Source organism: Myotis yumanensis, unplaced genomic scaffold (assembly GCF_028538775.1).
Source record: "Myotis yumanensis isolate MYYU_CA2020_CCGP unplaced genomic scaffold, mMyoYum1.0.hap1 SCAF_7, whole genome shotgun sequence".
NCBI lineage: Eukaryota > Metazoa > Chordata > Mammalia > Chiroptera > Vespertilionidae > Myotis > Myotis yumanensis.
In genome coordinates, this window is record NW_027223758.1 from 86,327,000 (window position 1) to 86,352,012 (window position 25,013).

The 25,013-nt window shown below is 38.9% G+C and overlaps 1 protein-coding gene across 2 annotated transcripts in view; it reads left to right on the top strand.

Moving 5' to 3' along the window:
• DCC (DCC netrin 1 receptor) overlaps positions 1 to 25,013 on the top strand; it is a 937,052-nt gene that overhangs the window by 841,064 nt on the left and 70,975 nt on the right. For both annotated transcript variants that reach the window (XM_070421174.1, XM_070421175.1), the window contains exons 19-21: positions 794 to 901; positions 11,771 to 11,965; positions 17,004 to 17,036. In XM_070421174.1, the coding sequence (XP_070277275.1) occupies positions 794 to 901; positions 11,771 to 11,965; positions 17,004 to 17,036 (336 nt within the window). The remainder of the gene's footprint in view (positions 1 to 793; positions 902 to 11,770; positions 11,966 to 17,003; positions 17,037 to 25,013) is intronic.

The window sequence follows — 25,013 nt, forward strand, 5'->3', positions numbered from 1 at the left end:
CCGTGCAAGGGAGAAGGAGGCAGGTGAGTCAGGTGCTGGATGAAGCCAGTTTGAATCGGAAGGAAATGAAGGAGAAAAAGTCATTTAAAGAAATGAAGTTTCTATGCTGTTGCATCCACGTACAATAATACTTATACCAAAGAGGCATATTTTGGGGATGACAAATTCTGCTCCTTTCACCAACAGGTGGGAAAAGCTCTAAGAAAGGCAGGGTTTCATACCATCTAATTTCATACCATAGATTCCTTGCCTGCTCTATTTTCAAATATTTATTTGCCTTCTTGTTAGGAGATAACTGGTATGTTACCTAAGCAAGTTGTTTTGACCTGTTTTCAAATGTATTCTTTTCTTGAGGAGGGGCTTCTAAGGAAATATAGAATTGGGTGACGTTTCAATTATAAATCCTCCAGTCATGACAGAGTTCTGTCCCTCGGAGACATGTAACTGTCAATCTCACAAGTATGTGCACATTTGTTTGTTCTCTTATGCTTCTCACATTCTCAGTGCAGCACTCGCTTGAAAATACATTATAGTCTTTCCTCCATGTTCACACATGTTCTCTTCTCCTTTGGAAGTCATTAAACTTCCTCGGGAAAAACACACACACATTAATTTCTGTATTTGTGTTTGTTTGCTTCTTTAAACCAAATACTTGAGAGGAATTGTAAATGGTAAAATCAGCATGATATACTGCATGATAGATCCTGAGTGTCAACATCGTGATTAGAAGTCCCATAAATGTCTGTTTTCTCTCACATCCGATGACAAGGCCTTGTCTCTGTTCCCCCGGCAGCCCCGACCTCTGCTCCCAAGGATCTGACAGTCATTACTCGGGAAGGGAAGCCCCGTGCTGTCATTGTGAGCTGGCAGCCTCCCTTGGAAGCCAATGGGAAAATCACGGGTAAGCATCTCAGCTTCATTTGGAGTGTTTGCTCTGCTGGGCCCGGGATGGCTCACCCCGAGTGCGCTGCTCGTGCCTTTTGTGTATTCGTTTTCTGTCCAGCATCTTGGTTGACTTCCTAACCCTTTCCGATGTTCTCTTCTTGCCCTCGCTGAGGGCACTGACTGTGGAATTCTTTGGCGCGCGCGCGCACACACACACACACACACACACACACACGTGTGATTGGAGTTGCTTCCTGAAAGATGTGCACTTCAATTAGCATAGGCCTTTTGTTGTTTTAGTCTGTGCAGCCTGAGGACAACCTTCTAATGGGATGTCTCTGAGCATGAGTGACTGAGAAGAAGCCGCTTGTTTGGCAATTATAAAACACAAAAGACACCTAATGACCATGTATTTTTGTGTGACACATAGGAGAAAGGAGGTTTGTCTGGGCGGGTTTTCATGTAGTTAGCTTGAAAACCCGCTTTTAGCTTCTTATTTAAATCCTAAGGTTCAGAAAACACTTAATGTTGACTGACAGAAATTGTACTTAATGAATATTTCACAGTGACAGATTTTATTTTACCAAATATTGCTGATAACATCAATGCCTAATTAAAGCATCCATTAGAAGCCTGTAATGTTAATTTAGTATGAAAAATATAATGGAGTTCTATCAGGGGTTTTGCATTTAAATGATCACTCTAGTCTTTTAATAGATGTCTCCATAGCATATAATTATTATGAAAAAAAATATTGTATAACTAAAAATGGGCACATTATGGTCTAATTAACCTGAACCATTGGGTTGAGCACATGTAAGAGTCACTCCTTTCTTCTTTGCATACAAGAAGTGGATAGCACTACTACAAATTAGCAAAGTAATTCAGTCATTCTGTGATGCAGAGACAAGCATGGGAATTATAGTTCAGACGACATGTGCTTTAAGTGAGTGACTTTCTGAAATTTACAAAATGCAAAGGTAATATGTGAAAATTCCAAATGCGATGCAAATATAAGTTGAAGACTTGTTTTCTCTAGGAAATTGCTCTTAGTGCAATAGCTAATAGAATTTTCATTTGAGCCGACAAATATGGAAAAAGAGGAACAAACATCTTCTCTAAATCTTATATGCTCAGTTGTCACTCTGCCAGGTTTTTTAAAATGAAGGTTGGCTCATTCTAATTTCTTCTTATTTCCACTCAATTTTATGATCTGTTTTCATTGGTTCTATTTCAGTACTTTTGTAGATTTTGATTGGTTTACATGATGACTATTTTATTATGTGACAAACTTATTTATAAACATATGGTAAATCAACAGATAATAAGTTTAAGAAAAAAAACAAAATAGAACTTTTCTAAATCAAAACAAGTTCTGGTGGAAAGAATTTTTTTTCTTAAAGGATAAAATAAGTCATATACTACCCAATTCTCCACTCTTATTTAAGTAAATCTCATCAAATTGTCAATGTAAACAATAGAATGTGTTTTCAACTCTGGAAGGAAGCTTTATTTTGCTTTTCAAGATTAAAAAATGGGGGGAAATGCAATTAATCTAAGCAAAAAATTTAGTGTGCCAAAATCACAGTGTATGTGTAAGAGACTTTGTCCACATATTTTATGTTGAGTTGTAGAATAGTTTTCACAACTAAAACTTCATTCTCTAATAATGGTATGCATTTATGAAGGCCAAGTTGTGATTTTCAGCTTGAGATATTTTGAATCAATTCAACGGAGAGCACACACACACACAGCCCATAAGACAACTTTTTCCTATACATATTTTGATTCTTTCAACCAAATTCCCTTTAGAAAATAGGATGATAAAATATTCAAAATAGAAGACCATTAGGCAGAAGGCCCAGGTTTGCTACACTCTGTTTCCATGAAAGTGCAAAGGAACATGTGAGCTCTTTCCCAGTGTGTTGGGCACCTGTGAGCCTATGGAAGAATGTACTCCCTTCCAGCATTTCTATTTCCTTGTTTTCCTAAGTTCCTGCATCTGCACAGCAGTAGGACAGGGTGGTTAAGAACTGAAAACCTGAGCTTCTGAGAGAGATGCCCAGGCAAGTGATTTAACCTCCCAGAGTCTGACTTTCTCATCTATAAAATAAGGGGAGAGATAGAACCTCTTTTGTAGAATCATTATAATAAAGTGCCTAGATAAGTCCCTGATGCCCAGTACGTACAGAAACAAATGAGCTATTATTATTCCAATTTGAAATCCACTCGAGGAAGAGGCTTTGCTAATGGGCTTTGCATGGAACCCAGTTCATCAATTTGTAAATATGTATACTTCAAAAACGATTAAACAAAAGAAAAGAGGGGAGGGAGAAGACCTAGATAATTCCGGTGCTTAAATTCCTTGATCATCAACTGGCAGCTTAAGGATCTGGACTGACATTTTCAGAAGAAAGTGGTTCAAATTGAATTAAGCATTTGTTACATGCTTGGCATTCTGCTAAGCACTTTGCTATTATAAGTGTTCATATATTCCAATTATTCCACTTTGAAATGAAGAGATGAGGGCCTTCTCTGGGGTAACTGACTTTCCTAAAATCAAATAACCACAAAGTAGCAGAGCTAGCTGGTCTTCAGTGAAAAGGCCGTGTTTACAAAGCAGCTCCCAAATACCAAAGGAGCAAGAGGCGAAGAATGAGTCACACAAGTCTAGCTTGTCGGTTAATGAGTTTAATAGGGAATTTACTTACTTACATACAGAAACCTGGTCCTGGCTGTAGGATGGTCAGATTTCCGCATCTTTCACCCACTAGACCACGGGTGGGCAACCCCTGGCACGGATGCCAAACATGGCATGCCAGTAACTTTTGTTGGCACGTGAAACCCTCTCTTATAATCTTCCATTTACAATTGTGAATCTTTGTTCTCAGTGATGAATTTTGTTAAGTCTCATAATAGGAGTAGCCTGACGGATGAAAGTAGTAGCTCGTGCATATCTCTGAAGGTCATCTACACTAATAAAAGAGAAACATGGTAATTAGCGTACGACCGCTACCCTTCCCATTGGCTAATCAGCATATCCTTATGCAAATTAACTGTCAGCCAAGATGGCGGCTGGCAGCCAGGCAGCTGGAAGCGAGCAGGGAGGCTTGCTTGCTCCAGTCACGGTGTACTCCAACATTCCCCGCCTCACTTGCCGGCCTCTCAGCTGCAACTCTAAGCAACTATGTACTATGTTGCAAATAAGAAGCTAAACAAAACCCCAGAAACCAGCTGTCAGTCAGCCAGGTTCAGCCAGCCTGACTGCAACATTGTATCGATGTTTTCAGCAGCGAGGCCTCAGAGCTAAAGCTGGCCCAGAATAAAAAAGAAAAAAAAAGAAAAAAAGGAGCAGTTGGGAGCTTCAGTCACCCGCTTCCGGAAAACAGCCCTCAGACCCTCACCCAGACTGGCCAGGCACCTCAGGGGGGACCCCCACCCTGATCCAGGACACCCTTCAGGGCAAACCAGCCAGCCCCTACCCATGCACCAGGCCTCTATCCTATATAGTAAAAGGTAATATGCCTCCCAGCACCGGGATCAGCGGAGCAGCGAGGCTCCCGGCACCGGGATCAGCGTGACAGGGGGCAGCGCCCAAACCCCCTGATCAGCCCCAACCCCTGATCGGCCCTGCTCTGTGTGTGACAGGGTGCGGCACCCCAACCCCCCATCTCCACCCCCCACGGGCCTTGCTCTGTGTGTGACAGGGTAGAGCCATAACCTCCCCATTGGCCCTGCCCTGAGTGTGACAGGGTGCAGCACCCCAACCCCCTGATCCGCCCTGCTCTGTGTGTGACAGGGGGCAGTGCCCCAGCTCCCCTATCAGCCCTACTCTGTGAGTGACAGGGGGGGAGCTCCTCAACCCCCTGATGGGCCCTGCTCTGTGCGTGACAAGGGGGGAGCTCCCCAACCCCCTGATCGACCCTGCTCTGTGAGTGACAGGGGGGAGCTCCTCAACCCCCTAATGGGCCCTGCTCTGTGCGTGACAGGGTACGGAGCCCCAACCCCCTTGATGGGCCCTGCTCTGTGAGTGACAGGGGGCAGCGCCCCAACCCCCTGATTGGCCCTGCTCTGTGAGTGACAGGGGGCAGCGCCCCAACCCCCTGATCAGCCCTGCTTTGTGCGTGACGGGTGGCACCGCAACCTCCCCATCAACCCTTCCTTGAGTGTGACAGGGGGCGGTGCCCCAACCCCCCAATCGGCCCTACCCTGAGCGTGACTGAGGGTGGCATCGCAACCTCCTGATGCGCCCTGCTCTGTGCATGAGGGGGCGGTGCCCCAACTCCCCAATCGGCCCTATTCTGAGCCTGACCAGGGGCTGCACCTAGGGATTGGGCGTTCCCTCTGCCACCCAGGAGCAGGCCTAAGCCAGCAGGTCGTTATCTCCCGAGGGGTCCCAGACTGCGAGAGGGCACAGGCCGGGCTGGGGGACACCCCCCCCCCCCCAGTGCACAAATTTTTGTGCACCGGGCCTCTAGTGAAATATAAACCTGATGTAAAATCTCTGTCATCAGTGATGCAGCAGCAAAAGTCCCACTGATAATATCAAACAGAGTCATAAAGTTTTCTGTCGGACTATCAGTGTACATGTATACATTAAAAATAAATGTATTTTTCATCATCATATACTGTGTTTTTGTCACTCGAATGAATTTTATTATTTCTTCAAGGTTCTTCACATAGGTACACCTTAAGAGATATCAAGTAGGTGTAACATGTTCTCAAAAAATTAGGGTTGGCACGCAGAAGAATATTTTGAGTCAGAGATTTTGCTGGTTTTGGCACGCACTCACAAAAAGGTTGCCCACCCCTGCACTAGACTAACCTCTTTTTAGAGATGGAGCTATGTGCTAGGCAAGGAATGTGTGTGTGGGCGGGGGGGTCAAGAGACCAGATAGCAGGAGTCCCTGGCACCAGGGTGAGCCAAGAGAAAGATCAAATCAAGGGTGCCTTGCCCCAGAAGGAAGGATTAATGAAAATTTCATGATTAGACAGCTGTCTCTGTACACATTCCAGAGTCCACTAAAGGGAATAGGTGGGGAGTGGGGGTGTCAAAGATCTGTCCGGGTTCATTCATTTAGAAGTTAAGCTGGTTACTAGCTCCGAGATGGAGTCCACATTTCAAGATAGAATCAAGCTAGGATTTAAAACTCAGGTTCCTACACTTAAATATTATACTATGCTGTACTTCAGCTTCTTAGTATTCAACTGGTCCAAATCAGTGAATTTCAATTGATTTATGATTTAATTTTTCTGAAGAAGGAGTGGGCATGGTATTTTCCAAATGATTTTAATACGGCTAGTTGTGAAACATTGATCTAAATACATGCAGCATCCAACATTATTTAAGATCAGAGATCAAGGTAGATAGAGGGAAGAATTAGGTCTTCGGAGATTGTTTTCTTATTATTGGTATCTAATGGTGAAACTTATACTTGCTTTTTCTGTGTCTCCAATTCCCATTGCTTCAAATTCTCTTCTCTCTTTACTTTTGTAAAATTCACCTAACCATTTTTCTTCCCACTTCTAGGCTATAGCTTAGTCTTACTAGCAGATATTTCTTCCATCTGTTCCTTAAGCGTTGCTTCCAGAATTCAGATCTTTTTATTCTCTTTTTTTAAATTTCTTTATTGATTAAGGTATTACTTATGTGTCCGTATACCCCCTTTGCCCCCCCAGACCTCCTCCACTCATGCCCCCACCCCCCTGGTGTCTGTGTCCATTGATTAGGCTTATATGCTTGCATACAAGTCCTTTGGTTGATCTCTCCCCCTTTCCCCCACCCTCCCCTACCTTCCCTCGGAGGTTTGATGGTATGGTCAATGCTTCTCTATATTCTCTTTGTTACTTTCTCTGCAAAAGTGTCTATATGATACCCAGAGCTTCAGTGAACACAAATGTCTCTTAAATTTCATATTAAAACCTCATATTGTATATTTCTATTTGTCTGTCTTATTGTATTCTATTCCCCAACCCCTCTTTCTCCACTTCTTTCTCTCTCTCTCTCGCTCTCTCTCTCTCTCCCACTATAACCAACTAAATAATGCACTATTATATTCAGTAATAGGTTTTAAGACTATCCAGGAATGTGGACCCAGCTGGGCACTCACACTGAAATCATAATTTCCTGCATTTTTTTATTACCATCATTTCCAAAGCCTCCACAGTTCACCTGGTTGCATAAGTTGGAAATTTAGTCATCTCGACTCCTTCTTTTTCATCTCCTCAACATATAATCATGAAGTAAAATCAAATGCTTATAGTACACTGCTGAAAATTTTATAAGAACAGGTCTCAGATTTTGTCCAATGCCTTCTCCCTTGTAACAATATCCTTATCACGTAGTAGGTAATGGATAAATATTTAGTCGGTAGAATAATCATTGAATTGCTATTAAATCTGTTGCTTCACTTGAAACCAACAGTTCAGCTCTTCCAAATATGACAACTTCCTTAAGATGTATTAATATTAAGAAAGAGAGAGATAGAGAGAAAGGAAGGAAGGAAGACTAGCTGGAGCATTTACTATGTAGTTAGTATGTAGAAGGTAATTTAATAGAAATATCCCCACATATTGGGTTCTTAAAATGCATTATTTCATAGCAACTTCTTCTCAGATGATAAAATTGAGATATACTCAGATTAAGCAAGTTGTTCAAGGTTACAAAGCCAATCAGTGTTAGAGCTGTGACTTGAGGTCAGGTATCCCTGAATCCATTGCCTGTTATTTTTTACCAAAAAGGAGGAAGAAATGGGTCCTTCCATCCTTATGTATCTATTTATATACAAGATTAGCAAAATCATTTTTTTAAGCAGAAAAGCTCTGACTGGGTAGATCTTCTTGTTGGTAGGGGTCATCTTAGTTTTCCTTGTGATTCACAGTCTACCTGAGTCTTGGAGGGAAATCAGTAATGAGTGACAAGAAGTATGGAAGAGGACAGAAGAGAGGAGAGAGGTGGCATGAAACACTTCTACCCTTTGCTTCTGGAATTACAACTACCTATTTGTATAAGTAGGGTCACACTAACAGATGTATGATGTTAAATTTTATATGTATTTAGACAAATGTTATTCCAATGTAGGAGTGCTCAGATGGGTTAGCAATCCCAGCTCTTACAACCCATGACTGGATATGAAACTTCATTATATAGCCGGCTGTGGTGGGTAAGAGACAAAATGAAGTAGAAAAAAGTAAGAGAAAACAATCAAGAAAAACAGATACTTGAACACAGAGAAATGAATATAGATATACAGAAAGGTTGTGAGAAACCAATGAATTTGTCCCAACTTATGTGGTTATGTGGAAATCTATAAGGTAAGACTTTCAATACTGGATTTAATATCCTCTGATCATAACAAACTCACATATTTAAATGAAATTGTTTGCTTTCTCTGCGGCCAATTTTTACTTTTGAATAAAGTAATGTGTTTCTATTCCCCATATGAGTTCTCAAATTTACAAAAATAAAATTAATAAATAGAGTTGCCTACCAGTATAAGGAAATTGCTCAAATACAGTATGAAATGGTCAGAACCTGATGCTTGCATCTTCAACCTTACTTGATTCTAGAATTGTCATTCTAAATGCTAAATTGAATACTTTTTACATAAAAAAGCATTGTGAAGGCATATATTTTAATCTCATTTGATAAATAAAGAAAACTCAGGAAAAGTGTAGCTGACTGGGATGGAACACAATTCTTCAAACTTTCAGATGTGTTGTGCATTTAAAACAGACCATGAAAACTTTAACAGTTTTATTAAATGTCATGAATGTAAAACTTATATGCTTTCTGGCTAAGGATTTCATTCAATAAGTGAGTTTCAATACCTAGTATGTAAAGATATTTTATTAGTTCTTTTGAATAATAAAATGTAATATAAGATATGGCTCCTGAACTAAAGAAATGTTTTTATTCTCTTGAAGAGATATGACATGCACATAATAAAAGCTAAAAAAAAAAAACTATTACAAATATCAGGGTCTTATATTCAATAGATATAATTCTTTGGGGACAAGAATGGGGGATGCTCTGGCTCAAAGAATATCAGATTTTATTAATGTTGTTATGGGGGCTGAATTATAAATGAATGGATATTTGTGAGTCAGAAACAATTATTTTATCCAATGTTACTTCATCATCCCTTTTGAATTATAATCTTCCAATTTTAATATTAACCAGAGAGAGGAGTCACACAACCTTTATAAGTTTAGCAGAATTCTTAATCTTGGCCCTTTACCTTCCCCTGAACTCTCTGCATCTTAAGACATTCATATCTGCAGTGTCAACATCTCAACAAATGCCACACATATACTAGTATACAGATCCCACATGTCAACAAAAGAAGGGATTCCTCACCTTGCTTAAACACAGAGGTCATCTGGGGTGCCGATTGCTGGGGTTACATTTAACCTATTGTATTATCGATTACAATATCACCACAAACTTAGCACCTTAAAACAACACACATTCATTATCTCACTGTTTCTGTTGGTCAGGAATCCAAGCACAGCTTAACTGAGTACTCTGCTTGAGGGGCTCATACAAGGCAGCAGTCAAGGTTTTAGACTAGACAGATGTCTCATCTGAAGCTTGACTGGGGAAAAGATTTGCTTCCAATTCCTGTGGTTGTTGGCAGGATTCAGTATCTTACTGGCTGTTGATCAGAGCCAATCCTCAGTTCCTTGCCATGTGGTCCTCGCCATCTGGCAGCTTGTTGCATCAAAGCCAACATAGGAGAGAGTTTTCTAGCAAGACGGAAGTTAGAGTCTCATGTAACACAATCATGGAAGTGATCGTTCATCATATTTGCTGTGTGTTATTGGTTATGCTCAGACAGAAAGGCTTACAAAAAAGTGTGACTACCAAGAGATGGGAGTCTTTGAGGGGCTAAGACTCTGTCTGCCACACCTATTAAATCAAAATGCCCTTTCTTGGGACCTATGTTTTGCAATTTATACCCAGTCACCAGGTAATTCTTATAATTAGGCAGATTTGGGAAACACTAAACTTGGTGAAAAGTGAAAGCTAAAGCAAAAGAGATGTAGGTTTTTATCATTGATCTGAATTGAAGAGAAATGGATTTCTGGATCTTGGAATTTGCAACAATTCTTTTTTAAAAAAATATATTTTATTGATTTTTTTACAGAGAGGAAGGGAGAGGGAGAGTTAGAAACATAGATGAGAGAGAAACATTGATCAGCTGCCTCCTGTACACCCCTTTCTGGGGATGTGCCCACAACCAAGGTACATGTCCTTGACCAGAATCGAACCTGGGACCCTTTAGTCTACAGGCCAACACTCTATCCACTGAGCCAAACCGGTTAGGGCTTTGCAACAATTCTTAATCCTGCAGAATCACAAGGAAGACAGATCCAGTTCATTGTTTAGAACGCATCCCTCCAAACCCAAGCATAATTGAGGTTAAATATGGCAGTAAGTGACAAATGATTAAAAATTATATAAATGTTCTTTTACTTTACTGAAGTGTGTTGCAAAGTCTACAAAAAATTTCTCACTATAGAGGAAGGTATTATATGTTAGATGTAGCTTGAACTAGACCTTGGTGGATGGGTAGAATTTGGATGGAAAGAGTGAAGAATAAGTGGTAGGTGGGAACATAGTATGGAGACCTCACTGCAGTCCACCGGGAATAAGTGTGTGTGTTTTCGTGTAGGTAGTGTGCATGGTTATTGGGGCAGGAAAAGTGAATCTAAGTCAAAGAACCTTGTGATATAACCACAAAAGATCTATGTGTGAGGGTCCCCAATCCTAACAGGATAAGCAGGACTCAAAAGGAAGGAACCAGTCGATCAAAGACTGCTGTTTTTAAAAATATGATTTATAAAGAACATATTCAGTGTATAAGAATAGAACTACGGACATTTGTGGCCTAGCTGATGTAGCCATCTGTGCAGAATTTTAACAGAAATGGAGGCTGGCACTATAGACATAGACCAAAGACACCTATGATGAGCTATTGTACAGTTTCATCTGATAGTTTAATACAAAATTATGAATTAATGTGTTTAAATAAAATCTAGTTTACATAATGGCTAAATATAATGTTAGAATATTAATATATTACAGGGTTTACTTGGGTGCATGTTAGATTATCACCACTGAGTACCCTAGTAGTATTCAAGTAACATCCCCTAACACAGAGGGCAAATGATACTATCCAATGATAGATTATTAACATTTGAGATAGTAACTAGATAACCTACAATTATCCAGAAATACATTGTCTTTTTTTCCCTAGTTGGGACGGACTAGGGGAAATAGTGTTGGATTTTCAGCATAACAGTAGAGGATATTATCCTAGTTTTTTTACCCCTAGCTTGGGTCGTTTTCAACTTTATCATCTGTGAAAGGAGGCAACAGTGCTTCTGCCAGCCTCACAGAGTTATTACGATAAATGTATATCACCGTTTCTTTTATAACACTTTAAACAAGCATGGCATGTTATGCTTTTCAGTGTATTTTTATTATTTAAGCATAAGCCAAAATAAATACTCCTTGTTTTCATTATTGGAATATGGTAAAAATTATACAGAGTTGTTATCTATGTTTTACATTTTGTCATGCTTATATATTAGAATAAACCAATAATTAGAATTTGTAGGCAGCAGAATCTTCACATTTTTAAATGACATATATTTTTTTATTTCTATCTTATTCCATTTTCAGGTTCTGCACACTAAAGCAATTACTTATTTAATCCTTGCAATATGAAAAAAAAATATTACTTGCCAAACCCAAAACTGTAGTTTATAGATTGTGGATATATAATAATCATTGCAAATTACACTTGGGAAATATGGATGTTTGGAAGCAGTAGTAGATCAGGCTACTAACAAAGCTTGCATTCATCTATTTATGCAGCTTACATCTTGTTTTATACCTTGGACAAGAACATACCAATTGATGACTGGATTATGGAAACAATCAGCGGTGATCGTCTTACTCATCAGATCATGGATCTCAACCTTGACACTATGTATTACTTTCGAATTCAAGCACGAAATGTGAAAGGAGTGGGGCCCCTCTCTGATCCCATTCTCTTCAGAACTCTGAAAGGTTTGAATCATTTTTTGCTATTGCCTCTCTTTTTCTGTGGGATTGTTATGAATTCCCTTCTACCATCTCTGTTGGCAGCATGACTACATGGGTATTCAAATTGCATTAAAATGCAAATTAAAGCTACAGTGAGTTATTAACTCACGCCTATTAGAATGGCCATCATCAAAAACACAAGAGATAACAAATGCTGGCAATGATGTGGGGAAAAGGGAATCCTGTACATTGTTGCAGGGATTGTAAATTGGTGCAGCCACTATGGAAAACAGTATGGAGGTTTCTCAAAAAATTGAAAATAAAACCATTATGTGATCCATCCAGTAATTCCACTTCTGGGAATATATTCAAAGGAAATAAAAACACTATCTAGATATCCTATTTACACCCCCATGCTCATAAGAGCATTATTTAAAATAGCCAAGACATGGAAACAAACTAAATGTCCATCAGTGGTTGAATGGATTAAGAAATTGTGGTATACATACACAATGGAATATTATTCAGCCACAAAGAAATAGGAATTCCTACAATTTGTGACAAAATGGATAGGTCTCGAAGGCATAATGCTAAGTGAAACAAGTCAGACAGGTAAAAACAAATACTTTATTATTTCACTTACATGTGTAATCTAAAAACAGACAAGCAACCAAACAAAAACACATCAAACTCATAGAAAAGAGAACAGATTTTTTTTGTTATGAAAGTCAAGGGATAGGGAGAGAGTGAAATTGGAGGAAGGTAGTCAAAAGGTACAAACTTTCAGTTATAATATAAATAAGTACTAAGGATGTAATGTACAACATAATGACTTCAGTTAACATTGCTGTATAATGTGGAGGAATTTTGTTGAGAGTTGATCCTAAGAGTTCTCATCACGAGAATTTTTTTTCATTTTTTTTATCTATATGAAATGATTTATTTAACTAAATCTTTTTTAAAATTTTTACTGTTGACACTATTTCCTCCCCTTTGCCCACCTCCATCCAGTCCCCACTCGCCCCCATGGCCTTCACCACACTGTTGTCTATGTCCATGGGCATATGCAAATATGTTAACTAAACTTTTTATGGTAATTATCTCACCATATATGTAAATAAGACCCTCATGCCGCCGCACCTTAAACTGATACAGTGTTAATTGTCAATTATTTCTCAATGTAACTAGAAAACAATAAGAGAAATAAATAACTAAAATGTATCTTTTACTTCTTAAGCCAGCATTTCTTAGGAAGATCTATTGTATCACTGCATTTTCTGCCTTCAGCAGAAGGCAGACATTTCAACTTGACGTTTTTTCACTGATCATCCTAGGAATTTTGTATTGATTTCGTGTATGTTGGTTCCATTCGAAATATAATGAAACACTTTAGCCATTTCATGTAAGGCAACAAAAAAAAGTATTGGATTATGTGAATGGCATACTCTTGCCAAATGTAAATATCTTCTTCCAGGACCTATTGTCCTTATACATTAAAGGATATTTTGATATGGCAAGGTAGAAAACCTCAAACAAAAATAATGTGTTTATTTTAAGTAGGAAGGTCAGCAACAATGACAACAATCTGCAGAATGATTCTTACATGCTTGTAAGAATAAAAATGAGCACTCAATTTAAGGATAGTTATCTGTTCAGCACTCAGGTTAAGGATAGAAAAATACTCAGGCCCAGGAATAGTAACTACCTCAAAATAATCTTCATACACATTTTTTAAAGCAGAGTATTGTTTTTCTGGAGGACAGATGATTTCAAGGGCCTCTATTATTCATTAATTGAAAATAATTTCAATGTTGTATAGCTGATATTTAAAGATCGATATTTAAGGAGTGATGTGTCCTGTTCTAAGGAAGGATTCTTGGCTCTTGGATCTGACCACATTATGCCTCTCTATCTGGCTGAAAACGTGATACTACGTGATGGCAAACAACTGAAAAATTAGAAACACGTGTCTCACATTTTCACCCAGTCATTTGACATAGTAAAGAAGAGTTTTAGAAAAAACTGTATAGTCTATTTCTCAATTCTCCTAGGGACGGTAGCCTAATAAACAGTGGCCTTTTGAATTCTGTGAGTGAGCTATTCAAAAGCTGGATTTGGTAATAGCACATCTGAAAGTTTGCCAGGAACACACAAGCAAGCATTCAGCCTGAGCCCGTGACGGTTCTTAATGACAGGTTGGAAGTTGGGAGGGAGACACGAGGAAATGAGCTAATCTTTGTCTATCCAGGTTTTTAGGACTTCATGTCTAAATCAGGTTTCATTCCAAATGAGCAATTGACAGGAAACTGGTTATTCATTTTGAGGGAGCATGAAATGTAACTCGATAATGTTTCACAAACGCTTCATCTTTATCTGCGGACAAGTGCCAAATTAATTTCATGCTCACAACGTATGCCAACTGGAGATCTCAGAGAGGGTTTAAAAACGACTTAAGGCATCCAAATGTGTTAAGCAGCAGAATGATGAGTTATCACAGGATTTACAGGCCCACGTGGATAATCATCCTGTGGATGGTGTAATGAACTCCCTGTCTCATTTGGAACTGTTTACCCTCAGTGTCCTCAACTCATCTATTAAATGATCTTCAGCATTAAGAAGGAATTCAGGAATTTGCTCTAAGTCATAATATTCCATAAGAATCATTTCTAATATCCTGATTGGAATGTTTAATATTGTCTACCCTAGGTATGTCATGCTCCATTAATAACCAGTTAAAAGTTTTTTTAAGCAGATCCTGCTCATATGTAGTACATTGAGTTCTAGATGTCTTGAGTGCACTTGAAGTTATATAGAAATATTTATATCTCCCATCTTTTTAAATAATTGATATTGCACATGCATGCATCTTACGTGTCACTTGGGATGACAAATGTTCTCAGGTAAATAAATTACTCACCATAAGAGATTTGAAGCCACAGTGAACCAAATTTAGATTAAAGACATAAAATCACACTATTGCTCTCTGATTTAAGATTTTCATTTTCCAAAGCTGCTTCAAAACATAAGGCCACTGTTCATCAGAGTGTAACTTTGACAAATAGAAAGGTTTGCCTATTGTCCTGAAGCTGAGGAAACTCAAGATAGTCTACTGGGTAGCAGGCAAGTGCTTTGTTGTAATCATGCCCCGTAGGCAGGTGCCCTCAGGCTTATATTCAGTCTTTGTAAGATTGACATATTTTCTACTTGAGACTAGAGTTTTATCCCTTTTTGGTTTTAGGCACCAGCCAGAGAGGTACTGGAAGCTCAATTAGTAATCACTGGTTAATTTAAGAGACATTTATAATTAAAAATGGATTAAGTTATTATACCCTTTGTGTACATGGTATAGGTGATATATCTGACTCTTTCCTTGAAATGTTAATTAAAAAACTCTGAAACTTGAGCACATAGGATTCTTCAAATAGCCACCTCCCTTCCCCAGACCCTCCCCATTACAATACCTACACACTGTTGAACCCTCGGAGGATGAGTAAGAGTCATGTTTATCTCTGCCTATCACATGGTTGTTTCTTCCAGTGAAGTAAGCTTCTTCCCATTGGCCTGTCAATAGGGAGGACGGATGGAGTAGACCAATGAGGATTTCTGTGGAGGGACAGAGTCATCTCTGCAGCAGAATATGGTGTATTCTCGGGGATCCTTAATCATCATTCTGAAATGTGCACTTCTTCCATCCAAAATATAGAACTGAAAGCTCTGTACCACCATACAAAAAAAAAAAAAAAAGCTTTAGTCTGCAAAGAATTTTGTGACAAAATCCATTATTTCCTTGACAAATGACAGAAGCCATTAAAAAGCCCAGGTACAAACTACAATACTTTTAAGCCATTATTGGCCTTTAATAAAAAGTAACTATTAGAATATATTTGGTCATTGTTGGGAAATACTCTTTAGTAGATAACCTTCCTCGAGTCGTTCAAGGTTTCCCAAGTAATATTCAGCCCAGATTTGCTAACAATAAAGCAAATCCAGAAGATAAGAATAGAGATCAGATTGTCCACAATAACATTTATTTGTCTCTTGCTAAAAATTGCTTAAACTACAGACAGTGCATGTATATAATTAAAGACAAAGGAAGAGATAAATCAAAATGAGATGAAATTTTTGTTTGTTTGTTTTATATCATTGCAAACAGTTCTCCCGTAAATATGTGATACTGTGATTGGTAGTTTCTCAAGCATGTCTGTTCTGGCTACCAGACATTTACCCTTCCTGGATTGTGTGGTCACACATGATCCTGGCATATCATTCCCCATTCTTAGGAAAACCAGCATGGCATTTCCTACAACATGATGCCCATCCTTAAAAGCTGCATTAAGGTTCTAGCCCTGAATATAAAGTACAGTTAATTCAGTTGCCTATCAAAAGCACGTGTCATCAAAAACACCTTAATACCATAATAAAATGTATTTTGAGGTGCCGTTAGTCTTCAATGAGAAATGGGAGAGAAAGTCAAGACAAAAATTAAATTGTAATGATTTGATTAGAAATTATTAGATTAGATAGCCTGGCGAGTTAAAAAATGTTAATCTTGAGAAGATACAAAGACATTTATAAAATTTGTATAAAGTTTGTAGAATTTTACCGTAATAAACACTTGTGTATAGCATTTTTCAAAGACTCATTCAGAATTCAAAGTCTGCTTCTTACTAGGATACCTTTCCTAGTTTACCCTTTTCGTATGTCTACATATTAACATAAAAGAAAGGGACCTAGAGAGCATTATGCTAAGCGAAATCACATGCATTTTTATGGTTATTGTGTTTTTAATTAGACTTGTATGATGATCATTCTGAGTTTATGGTTAGAACAATGTGACAAATAACATATTTTTAAGAACACGTTTATACAACAAAAACATTTTCATTTTTCCTTCTAATTATTTAATAGAAATAATTACATTAACCTTGATTCCTTATTAATTTTATTTCCATAGGGCATTGGCCTTGATATAAGAACTTGCTAACAAAAACTGTTGACTTAAAATGTCAGCTTTCTTGCCGGAAACTGTCAAAATCTAATAATATTTCTTTTCCCCCCACAGTGGAACACCCTGACAAAATGGCTAACGACCAAGGTATGGTGTGTGGCTCGCCCTGCCGAGTTTTCCCTCCTTGAATCAGTCCTGTCTGTCGGAGATGTCAGTCACTGTGTTGTTTTCCTCTTTTCACCTGGGCCATACCCCTGACGAAGCCCACTCTGGGGCAATAATTAATCTTGTTAATGAAGTTCTGCTTGGATGGGGCTGGGGCTCTGATAGGGAAGATGTAAATTTTCTTGAGAGGAAATTGTTTTGTCTCTATTCTGAAGGACCAATTAAAATGTCAAGCTTCTTTGTAGGAAATAAATTTTTAGTCTCTGTGTGCACTTCTGAATAATTCACATTAAGTATAATTAAGCTCGGCATAATTTCCAAGCTGCTCTCGCACCCTTTCCTGCACTCGGATTAAAGTTCTGCGGTTCCGCGGAGAAACACCATAAATCATGTGTGCTTGTCCTCTGCCACCAGCTTCCTGCGATTAATAAACACAAAGTGAGGTCAACTTTTTTAGGGCATCACTATTGTTCATTTCGAAGCCAGCGAGCTTTCATTCTTTGAATAGGACGCTGGGTGGACTTGGAGGATTGCATCCTCTTTCCACTCCTTTGCTAAAAGCTTGACTTGTGTAGAGAAACAGGGATGGTTTTACACAAAGGAAAATGGGGATAAATGAGAGTTATCCATCAACTCACAGGGAGATGTGAATTTGGGAATACCATGATTCGTAGAGTGAAAAATTAAGATTCCATTATTTTCTCACTACGAGTGATTAGTAGGATGTTAGAGGAGCAAAATAATATTATGAGTTTTATTTTGGGGGGATGTTACATTCTTTAAAGAAGGGAGAATTTGGAAATACCACTGGTTATAGTCTGTGTTCGTTATTTGTTGGTGCAGAGCCTATGGCTTGTCTTCTGCTTTGGATAGCGACTGTCAGCACAACCTGCTTGCCAGCATCAGGTCTCAGAAAGTTCTGTCTTGTAGACTGGGGAACATATCCTTTTCAACAAGAATATTTTTTAAATTTTAAGCATCTGTGGTTGGTAAGGCTCACTACTAACAGAAGGTTGCCTACTTGAGTGGTATTTTAGTTAATGATCCTATATTCAGGTTCAGCTCTGGTCCTTATGCCATGCCTCTGCTGAGGAGAACGTGGTGAGGGTCCCACACAGGGAGGAAGAGCAGTGACGCAGTGCACAGAAATGCCCACCCAGGGTTAGTTAGCATTCCCATTCATTACCTAGCTGCACCTGCTTGCTCCCACTTAAAAAATATTTTCCTAAGATTAATATCTACTAAATAGTAATATTTGAAAAACTACCAAGGATGAGTCATTAGCAGTTAGCATATATTTGCTTAGGTAAAGTAAATATTAGTGCTGGCCAAATCCAATGCTGGAATAATTTATTAACAGAAGTGGGGATTTTTATTTGTTATAAAATAATTAAAACAATCTCTCATAGCTTTTTAAACTTAAATGAATTTGGAACTTCTACAGGCATATATCCTAATTTTTGAAATTATATTTAGAGAGAGAGAGAAATGTTTAAAGTAACCGAACCAGATGAAATGCTACATTCGTAGCCTCTTGGGCAATGGAGTGCTCAAGCGTCTCTATAAATGGATTTCCAGTTGTCTCCTGCTTCTTTTTCATTGTCTCTCAATTCCTTTCAATTGTTTTTGCTGTTATTTTTTTCAATTAACTCTTTTTTCACATTATTTTAAGCTACCAAAATATATTCTGTAAATGGATTTTTTTTTATAAAAGAAAAAAGAATAAATTATTCCCCAGTTGCTGTATCACACATCCTTAAGTATTTTACTCAGATTTTCAATTTGACAGTGAAATCAGTCAATTATCAGGAACAAAGGAATTCCCCAGGATGATTGCCAGTGACTGAGTCTGTTAATATAGTCCAGCAGTTGTTCTTTTTCTTCATCTAACATTACTTAGGAAGATTCTGTCACTTATCATATACTATGTGGTACCTTATTCAATCACAGCTGGTATACAGTTGGTCAAATTGATAGGATCTAAATTTTATGTCAAACTCAAATCACTTGTAATTTGATGTTATTGGACTGATGTTATATAATTTAGTGGTGATTAGAAATATCTTTACATTCTTACGAAGAAGGCATATAAAATAGCATATAAAGAGCTATTTCTAAACAAAATTAGTCTTCTGGGTTGATGACCAAGTGCATGAAAAATAACCCAGTATAAAGATCCCCCTAAGGCCCTGATTGGTTTGGCTCAGTGGGTAAAGCATCGGCCCAGGGACTGAAGGGCCCCGAGTTCAATTCCGGTCAAGGGCATGTACCTCGGTTGCGGGCACATCCCCAGTAGGGGTTGTGCAGGAGGCAGCTGATCGATGTTTCTCTCTCATTGATGTTTCTAACTCTCTATCCCTCTTCCTTCCTCTCTGTAAAAAAAATCAATAAAGTATATTAAAAAAAAAAAAGATCCCCCTAAGATTGAAGAAAACAGTAAGAAAGAAACTGTCTCAGCACATAGCATATCAGTCAATATGCTTTACTGTGCTTGCTGGTAGACCAATTTGCCCCTTCCCACAGTGAAATGGTCCCATTTCATGTTACATTATGACAGGTGCTGAATTTCTGTGGAGAGAAAATTTCCTCAGAAAAAAAAATGAGCACCCTGGGTCAAAGTTAACTCAGTCAGGATGAACCCTAAATATACTTGATCTTATATGAGAGAAAATGAGAATTGTTTGAATGATTTTAAAATAGTATCTTTGTAGGCTCTTGTCACAATAACTTTTTCTTGTATTTGAAAATCTGCCTGAAGAACATTACTGTGAAAAGGAAAAGTCAGTTTATTCGAATCATTTGTGGATTGGCGGGGGGGGGGGGGGGGGGGGGGGGGGGGGGGAGTTTCTTCTGAGTGATAGTTATAACAGTATTAAAATGATAGACTTCACATGGAACTCTTTTTCCCTTTCTGTAATTGTAAATTGGTGTTATCTAGCATTTATTTGCTAAACCCTCTAATCTCAAGCTACTCTATAATTCCTCCTTTTTGTAGTTCTTATCTCTTGTTCCATGTCTTAATTATTTTTTTTTCTGATCTCTTCCAGACATCTGTGGCCAAAGTAATTATGAGATTTGAAAGATTAAGCAGTTTAATTTTTCAGAGGGTCAGGTAGAGCAGGGAAATTGTATGACCTATGTGAAGTAGAGGGAAAGGATATAGAAATGTTCCACTTTAGGTTTTTATTTTTTTCCATATTTTGGTAAAACCACTGTCAATTTGTTTGTGTCTATATGTGCATATATAATGTTAAAATGAACCCTTTGAAAGCTCTTATTATCACTCACTGTTCTAAGAGCATAATATCTATTGGCTCAAATCCTCATATTAATACCGTTAGATCCTATTCCTGTCTCCTCTCTGTTTTGGTAATGAAGAAGCTGAAGCTCAGAGAGTTTAAGTGACTCGCCTATAAACACACAGCTAACAGGCAGCAAGACCATGATTCACACTGAGACAGTCATGTTCCAAAAACCCTGTTTTTAACCACCAAATATATTCATCACATATATGTTACATGTATACGTGGACACACACATGCTTTTAACATATAGCTATAAAGTTTGGATATTTCCCCAATATTGGCCTTCCTTTTCCCAACTCTGTGAATCATCTCAAACAAAGGCAAAGAGCTTTCAATCTGGGTCAAAGTTAACGTCACCTTGCCCTTGGGAAGCCTCAGCACTGAGTATATATGGGCCCCACAGCTCTTTATCTCAGGAAACACAGGAACGGCACTAATTCCACTGTCTCATCAGCTTGAGAGGCTAACGCAAAACACGAGCACTGGGTGGGTGAAACCACAGACGGGGATTTTCTCCCAGGGCTGGAGGCAGGAAGCCTTACATCAAGGTCTGGAGGGAGGGCTCTCCTCCTGGATTGGAGACACCCCCTCAACATGTCCTCAAGTGGCAGACAGAGGACAAGCTCTCTCAAATCTCCCCCTCCCTTTTAAAAAAAAATCTTTATTGTTGAAAGTATTACAAATTATATCCCCTTTTCCCATTGTCCTCTCGAATTCTGTCCCTGCCCGCCAGCCCTGGTCTTCACCACTACCACCCCCCCGCATTGTCTGTGTCCATTGGTTATGCTTATATCCATACAAGTTCTTTGGTTGATCTCTTTCCCCCTCACCGACCTCCCTCCCCCCACCCCCCCGCCCACCCTCCTCATATTTCCTCTTATAAGGACCCTGATCCTATTGGATCATAGGTCCATTCTTATGACCTCATTTAACCTTAATTATTTCCATAAAGGCCCATATCTCCAAACATGAATGTGGGGTTTGGGGGCGACCCAATTTAGTTCATAACATCTTCCTTCAAAAGGAAAGCTGATTGTCTTCCCAGATTTTCAGATGAGAAAGCAGAAGGTTATATTTTCCCCAAAGTCACAAGAATACACTTGTGGACAGAGTTGGAACCCAAACATGTTTCTCTCTTACTCCCAGAGTTTATAGTCTTTCCCTTGCAGACTTCTAAAAATTTGGCTTTTTGTTTTTCTACAATTAGCTTGAGCTGTTTTAGAGCTTCTCACACATGTATTTTAAAAATCCTTTTGTTTGGAGGTTGCAGTGAGGATAGTCATAAAATTGAACAAATTCTCAAAAATGATTATTAGATCAAACTTTTAATCTTAAAAGATTGTTTTTACATCCTTATATTCTATTTACTCGCAAATATTGGACTCCTGTTTGAAGTGTGCATGAGTGAAAGTTGTTCATTCTTACCATGAGCATAAACATTTACAAGTCATGTATGTTTCGATGCCTGCCATGACCTGGTACCTTAAAGAGGCGGGAGTCTTCATGACGCAATCTGTAGCATTGCTGAGATGAATTAGGAAGAAAATGCTTGCTTGGAGCACTCTCAAGTTTCTTTAATTCCCCGTAGCTTGAGTGGTTGATCTAAAATGCCAGGCCTGGAAAAGAGTCATAAGTTCTGAGGCCAGTTTGTAGATCCAGAAGAAGGTGGCCTGCTGAAAAGGGCCCTCCCACTGCAGAGAGAGAATTACTCTCCTGTAGATCCTGGTCATGGCCCATAATGCTCTGCTTTCCATCAGCAATCACGGTGTGTGGTCCAGGGCAGCTGGGTGGGATCAGGAGGTTCCATCCTGCACTGGGACCTCCTGTGTGACTTTGGGCACGTACTGATCTTCTCTCAGCATCCTCACCTCTAAAATGATGACTTCAGCCCAATTTTTTTTTTTCTTTCAGGATTTAAGGTGATCAAATTTTAGGATTAATATTAGAATGAAGAAAACAAAGGCATAGCATCTTTGCATAGTGTAGCACTTCATGTTTTTACCATTCCTGCGATATGTCACTCTTCGGCGCACTGCACACGTTCTACCGTGGTTAATTCTCATAACATCCCTACAGAGGTAGAAAGTGAAACACAGCTTAAAACTTGCCCAAACTCTCACCATATGTAAACGGTTAGACCGAGATGCATTCCCAGGCTAACTAACCTGAGAATTTCTTCTCTGAACCACTGTATAATTTCTGGAAATTCAGTGACTTCATTGGTTCCTACTTTGTTATCAAGAAGTGAAACCTAAATGGCCTCAACTAAGCTCATCTGGTTTACAGGCCTTGTCTTTCCTCAATAGGGTATTCAGGCAACATACTTACCCCTGCCATTTTACACCCCCAATGGTTTTAATCTCATGAATAAACAGAATGTTAATTGTTTCCAAAGCAGCCTAGTGAAGCTTGCAATTTAGTGGATATAACCCAAACTTTGCAGGGTTTAGATCACAGTAGCCAAGCTGCTGTTTGAAGAATTGAAACCTTTATCACCTTTTGGTGGGAGATGCTTAATTGAAAGTGAAAACCTCTTTTTGCCCTGTTATTGTGTGTCATTTTAATTCACTTTATTATTCAAGTGCTTGCTCCACCCCTTTTAAAAAGCTATTCTCGCCCTAACCGGTTTGGCTCAGTGGATAGAGCATTGGCCTGCAGACTGAAGGGTCCCAGGTTTGATTCCAGTCACGGGCATGTACCTTGATTGCAGGCACATCCCCAGAAGGGAGTGTGCAGGAGGCAGCTGATCGATGTTTCTCTCTCATCGCTCTTTCTAACTCTCTATCCCTCTCCCTTCCTCTCTGCAAAAAAATAAATAAAATATATTTTCAAAAAGAAAAAATAGCTATTCTCACGTGTGCTTTCCTCAGGTTTGAAAATTTTGCAACTTTAGAAATTACGACTGGTGGAAAAGTAGAGGCAAAAAAATGAATAATGTGCTTTAAACAAAGCATTTGGGGTGCTTAACCATGTTCCCAGCAAGTAGGCAAGTAGCTGCTTCAGTCAATGTCTCAGGGGCTTTTATCTTCTAATAGGTAACTTTGAAAGAAAACAACATACTCGGGACTCACAAGAACTGATACAATTCATGGTATAGTTTTAACTTTCTAAGACTTGAAAGGTAGACATTTTTGTTAACAAGTCCTCCAAAAGATTATTGAAATTAGGTCCTTTTGTAAGACTCATTGTGTTGCTGAATGCCCCTCTTTAGCTAAATACGGCATTCCTAGCTTTATTCCCTGCCCACTTCTATCAGTCCTGGACTCTACCTCCTGAATTTTCATTCCAAAACATTCCAAAACGATGCTTCACTATTGCTTACAGAATGGAGTCAGTTCTTTGACATCAAGACCCTGACTATCTGACCCCAACTTCCCTCTTCTAGCCTCATGACCAATCTATCCATACACTGCAGTCTTTTATTCTTCTATATGCCCTTACCATCGGACTTATTCATTGCTATGTAGTCATTTTCTTATACTTTGCTATTTATATTCTCAAACTCTAGGCCAGGTTGTGAATTCCTTGATGGCAGATGGCTGGTCTGATTCACGTGGTCATTTCCTTCCTCTCTGAATGTCCAGTTTCTAATTGTGAATGGATTATATTTATTGATGCCAGATAAGTGTTTTTGTTGAATTATGATGACACAGGTCTTTTGGGAAACAATCGTGGAATAATCTGGAAAGATAGACTTTGTCATCTAATCAAAAGAATAGTTCAGAGAACCCAAAGGAACAGTGTTCATAGCTGTGGGTACTGTACATGTTACGGATCTTGGGGGATATGAAAAAGATGTGAAAATATTTTTCCAGTAGAGAGAAAGTATTGTATCTTCAAATTTCATCTCTTAAATTAAAGTCCAACAGAAAAACAACAAGTTCTCTGTGATCCAGGCAATGGTAGATGATTCTGACCTCTTGTGCTCTTTTCTTGACCTCCACCACCCTTCCTGTCATTTCTTGTTAGCAGAAAATTATAGACTTGCATTTCACAGCTGCTTGTAATTCTGAGTACAGAAAGGAGAAAATCAGAGCCAGCGGGCGCTGATGAGTTTTTGAAATGTCAAATGTGCAGTATGAAAGGAATTGGACTCACTTTTGCCAACTTGCTGGTAACTCTGCCTAGCCCTGTGCTGCTTGTGAGGAAGCATAAGAAAGAAGTACGGTTCCACCGGGCCATTGAAAAGAAACACGCAACATAGTTAGGAGGAATATACAAACTCTCCAAGATCAACATGCTAAACCAGCGGGTACCATCTAATATGTACATTACAGGGTTTGAAATGGGCAATTACTGTGTGTAAGTAGTATAGAAGACTCTTAAAACCCACGGCTGGACTCGACATATATGAGTAGAATTTGAATCAACACAAATGACCACAAAGGGAAAAAGATAACTGGAACCTTTATTTCGAGAAATTCCAAAATGGAGAAATTAAGAAGCCAAGAAGTTGCTCAAAGAAGGAGATTTGCAGGATGTGTTCAGCAGACAATTAGGGTCCCACTGGGCAAAGTAGGGGTCTGTGGTGAAGACACATTTGGTAATGGGCTTTGGCTGTTTTTCTCTGCTCAATCACAGCAGTAGTCAGGCTTTCCTACTTTTCAACACATCCAGTAGCTACTGTCTACACTGGCCACCGAAGACCAGCATG